Source organism: Nicotiana tomentosiformis, chromosome 8 (assembly GCF_000390325.3).
Source record: "Nicotiana tomentosiformis chromosome 8, ASM39032v3, whole genome shotgun sequence".
Taxonomy (NCBI): Eukaryota; Viridiplantae; Streptophyta; class Magnoliopsida; order Solanales; family Solanaceae; genus Nicotiana; species Nicotiana tomentosiformis.
This window is the reverse complement of record NC_090819.1, coordinates 77,359,354-77,364,047: the sequence shown is the minus strand read 5'-3', so window position 1 is coordinate 77,364,047 and position 4,694 is coordinate 77,359,354. Positions and strand designations below refer to the sequence as shown.

General features: G+C 46.1%; 1 protein-coding gene across 1 annotated transcript; it reads right to left on the bottom strand.

Moving 5' to 3' along the window:
* Positions 1-2,810: 2,810 nt before the first annotated feature.
* Positions 2,811-4,489, bottom strand: LOC104087039 (uncharacterized). The gene is made up of 3 exons (XM_009591429.1): positions 4,253-4,489; positions 3,456-3,572; positions 2,811-3,389 (listed from the first exon to the last, which is right to left on the bottom strand). Exons 1-3 carry the CDS (start codon positions 4,487-4,489, stop codon positions 2,811-2,813), a joined length of 933 nt encoding a protein of 310 aa, XP_009589724.1.
* Between the last annotated feature and the right edge of the window lie 205 nt (positions 4,490-4,694).

The window sequence follows — 4,694 nt, the reverse complement described above, 5'->3', positions numbered from 1 at the left end:
TGTGAAGTTGACTAACAACGAGGCCGAATATGAGGCCATGATTGCAGGTCACGAACTAGCCAAAGCTTGGGGCGGAGGTGATCGAAGCTAAGTGCGAATCCCTCCTTGTGGTGAATCAGGTTAACGGAACGTTCCAAGTCAGAGAAGAACGAATGCAAAGGTACCTAGATAAATTACAAGTAAAATTACATAGGTTTAAAGAATGGACTTTGCAGCACGTGCCTCAAGATCAAAATAGCGAGGTCGATGCCCTCGCAAACTTAGGGTTGTCGGTCAAGGATGACGAGCTCAACTCAAGGGTTGTTGTGCAACTCACGAGGTCCATAGTCGATGAAGGTCATGCCGAGATAAATTCTACAAGCTTAACTTGGGATTGGAGAAATAAATACGTAGAATATTTGAAAACGGTAAAACTTCCCTCAGATCCAAAAGAATCGAGGGCCCGGCGCAAAAAGGCAGCCCGATTCACCTTGTCCGAAGACGGAACCTTGTTCAGAAGAATGTTTGATGGCCCACTAGCAAAATGTCTGGGACAGGGAGATACCGAGTATGTTCTGAGGGAAGTTCACGAGGGAACTTGCAGAAATCATTCAGGCGCTGAATCATTGGTTCAAATGGTAATCAGAGCCGGCTATTACTGGATCGACATGGAAAAAGATGCGAAGGAGTTTGTTCAAAAATGTGATAAATTCCAAATATATGCTCCAATGATTCACGAAGCCGAGGAACTGTTGCATTCAGTCTTGTCACCATGGCCATTCATAAAGTGGGGAATGGACATTGTTGGCCCTCATCCATGGGCACCAGGTAAGGCACAATTTATCTTATTTATGACTGACTATTTTTCTAAGTGGGTTGAAGAACAGGCATACGATAAGGTTAGGGAGAAGGAAGTCATCGACTTCATTTGGGACCACATCATATATCGGTTCAGGATGCCATCCGAAATTGTGTGTGATAACGGAAAACAGTTTATCAGCAACAAAGTGATCAAGTTTCTCGAAGATCAGAAGAATATTATCGACACCTCATCACCCTAGCGGGAACGGGAAAGCCGAATCGACCAACAAAACCATAATCCAAAACCTTAAGAAGATGTTAACCGACGCCAAAGGGAAATGGAAGGAGATCCTACCCGAAGTCCTTTGGGCATACTGCACGACTGCAAAATCCAGTACTGGGGCTACTCCTTTTCATTGGTTTATGGCATCGAAGCCTTAATATTGGTCGAAGTTGAGGAACCAAGTATCAAATACCGATATGCAACAAAGGAGTCAAATGACGAGGCCATGAATACGAGCTTGGAACTATTGGATTAAAGGTGTGAGGTCGCCGCCCTTGTTCGATTGGCTGCCCAAAAATAACGGATTGAGAGGTATTACAATCGAAGGGCCAACCTTCAATACTTTAATGTTGGGGTCTTAGTGCTAAGGAAAGTCACCTTAAACACCCGGAATCTGAACGAAGGGAAATTAGGTCCGAACTGGGAAGGACCGTACCAGATTCTCGAGGTCACCGGGAAAGGATCCTATAAGCTCGGAATGATAAACAGAGAACAACTACCGAGTAACTGGAATATTTCCCACCTAAAATGATATTACTGCTAAGGTACGACCCCATTTTATTTCCTTTTTATTTCGGACTAACACTTGCAGGTGATCAACAAGAAGCGGCATGAAGTTTTTAGGTATGAAAGCACGCGTTGCACTCTTTTTTTCTTAGACCGGGTTTTGTCCCAAATGGTTTTTTTGGTGAGGTTTTTAACGAGGCAACAGTGGATCGTGCTAACTTAGAATCAAGTCCAATTATGAATCGGTATCAAAGATCAATTCAACAATATCTGAGGTCCCTTTACAATCAACCTCAAATACTGGGGGTATTACCCTTGGATATGCATTACCTTTGGATATCAAATTTAACGAGGAAATTACTTCGTAACGGAAGGGTCTCGATAGGTAAGATTTATTGTAAGGGCCAAACGATCAAATGAACCATGCCCACATAGATTACTCGAGCCTTGGCATAAAATATGTACGCATGTATGACTGCTTTGCACAAGAATAAAGAGAAGTACTTTCCTTGCAATCATCTTATATTTTAAAAAAATTCCTCTTTACATCCCTTAAAGAGTTTCGTACTTCCGATCTCCTAAAAATAAAGAGCCCAAGGGCAGTCTATAACCGGAATACGAATGACCACTCCCTCACTCTGGGACCGCCGTCCGAAAAACTCGAACATGCCTAAGTCACTAGGCCTCAGGGGCATAAGACCTATTAGGCAAATCTCCGGTTTTTAAAGGCCACGGCCACCCCACTTGGGGACCGTTATCTTGGGCAAGCCCGGATAGCTCAGGAAAATAAGTCTAATGGGAAGCTCCCGAACTAAAAGGCTACGGCCAAATTAACACGGCTCGGAGACGTCCGAAATCCGTAACAAAAACTAGGCCTTCAAAAAAGAAAATTTTTCACAACCAGTTCTAAAGGCTACCCTCGGCAAACTACAATATCAGCTACATACTTAGGGAAAAGGTTCAAGTAACACCGAACCCCCAAGACGCCTTAAAACAAAGTAGGGAAAAGGCAAGGTTTGTTTGAATTTTGAACACAGCCTAAATTACTTTATGTTAAGGCGTTTCGGCCCTTATGAATACAATTAATAAAGCAAAGGAAAAATTTAAAAGCCAAAGGGGAAAGAAAGCCTTGTATATATGATCTTTTTACAAAGGCCAGAATGACCCGATATAGAAATGTACAATGTCCAAAGCGGCCTCAAAAAGATGAAAAAAGCAAAAGATAAAAACATTTAAAGGCCTAAGTGGCCTGGTCCTCATGGGGGGCAGCGTCTTCACCCTCGGGGTCTTCCCCACCTTCAGATTCAGTTAAGCTCTCGAAGCCTTCCTCCGGAAAAGCCAGCTTCCGTGCCCTGGCTTCTTCTACCTTGGAATTCTCAATTTTTTCCAGTATGTCAAAGCCCTGAGCAAGGACTCCCTCGAGGGCTTCCCTTAGAGCTTCCCACCTTGCATGATCCACCATGCTCTTGGAATGTGCCTGAATAGCCTCGACGTCAACCTTGAATTGGGCCACTTTAGCATCGTCCTTGGTACTGGCCACGGCCACCTCAGATTTGGCCGCCTCGAGCTCTGTGGCCAGGCTCTCTTGGCCAGAAATAGCCGAGTAAAGCTTAGATTGGAGCTCCTCGATCCTCTTGGCCTGCACCGAGGTCTTCTCCTTTGCAGCCCGAAGTTGAGCCTCGACCGACGCCAGTTGTGCTTGGACAGTTTCCTTTTGCGAGGTTATGAGGTCCTTATTTTTATTGAACTCATCGGCCTCAGTTTGTATCGCATCTACCTGCACCTGGAGCTGCCCGATTTGTTCAAGCCTTTGTCGAACCTGCAGAATCGGATTGTTAGTCACTGAGTCCAGTTCGTCATCACTATCTTCAAGTACTCAATTTACCTGTTCGTCCCACTCGGTATGCTCCTTCCGAGCCACTTCTAACTCGGTATGAAGCTTCTCACTCAGAAGCTTATAAGTATCCCTCTTGTTGGTGAGCTCCCAAACCTCAGCCTCGTGCTGCGTTAACTCCTCCCAGATTCAGAGGAAAGCCTCATGGTGAAATACCGAGGCATGCAAGCGTAAAGAAAGGTGTTAGAATTATTTACAACTTCAAATATAAAAGAAATAATGGAGTGACGCTCGAAGTTACCCGATTCAAAGCATGTTGGGCCTCATTGAATAGGCAAGGCGCTTTTACCGCGTCCATAACGACTTGGTCCTATTCGGTCATCAAGTAACTAAGGTAGCTAGCAACCCCCACAGGGGAAGAGAAAACTCGAGCATCCTCCGGGACAGAGAAAACTATCGACTGCCTGCGGTCAGGGTTAACACTTAGGGTTGGGAACCGATCTACCAGCTTTGGGCTCGATGAAGACCCACTGGCACCCGATGATGGTACCTTCCTTGGCACCGGCAAGTCACCAAGCCCGATAACATCTTCTTAGGCAGTGGTAAGAATGACCTTCTAGCATATCGGCCCCGCGTATCATGGCATTTGAGATCTGAGGGGACCCGGTAAGGTCAATCGCCCCAAGCTCGTCCCTCGGGGCACCTCCCTCTGCCCAAAAAGTGTCGGTCTCGGTCTCTATCTCGACCTCCCTGGCCTGGGGCAAAGCAGCCGCACCCCATTCCGGTTCGCAGGTACCGGCCAATGCCTTCTTAACGGCCTCCTCAGTTCAAGGCAAAGCGGTCTGCACCCGAGCCACTAGCTCAAAGTTATCTTCTTCTTCTTCTTCGGACTCATCCCTCAGTCGGCGGATCGAGTCCGATGAGAGGGTGCTGGTACTTTCCTTAGCTTTACGTGCCAGCCTCTTCTTTGGTTTTTTCTTCTCCGAGTCCAGAGAGCTCGGGGCCATTTTCCTCTTATTCTCGTCACCTTGGCTCGGAGTAGGGGAATCGAGAGGCACATCCTCACCCTCGGATACAGGCCTCATAGCAACGTCCTTGTGGAGACTTACAAAAAAAATAGAGCCGATAAGAATTCGACAACACAAGGAAAAAGTCAAAACCTTATCGAACTAGAAAAGGAAACTTACCATGATTACGGGCCTCCCATCGACCCTTCAATAATTCCATCCAAGCACGCTCGGAGTATGGTCTCTATGACACAAGGTCCTCGACTTATTCCTTGAGTTGAGG

Bases quoted from the DNA above. Each gene is read 5' to 3' on its own strand.
- LOC104087039 (XM_009591429.1), bottom strand. From the start codon at position 4,489: ATGAGGCCTGTATCCGAGGGTGAGGATGTGCCTCTCGATTCCCCTACT. The intron at 3,573-4,252 runs GTGCAGACCGCT...GAGTTAACGCAG, and splicing joins ACTTTGAGCTAGTGGCTCGG to CACGAGGCTGAGGTTTGGGA. The intron at 3,390-3,455 runs GTAAATTGAGTA...CCGATTCTGCAG, and splicing joins ATACCGAGTGGGACGAACAG to GTTCGACAAAGGCTTGAACA.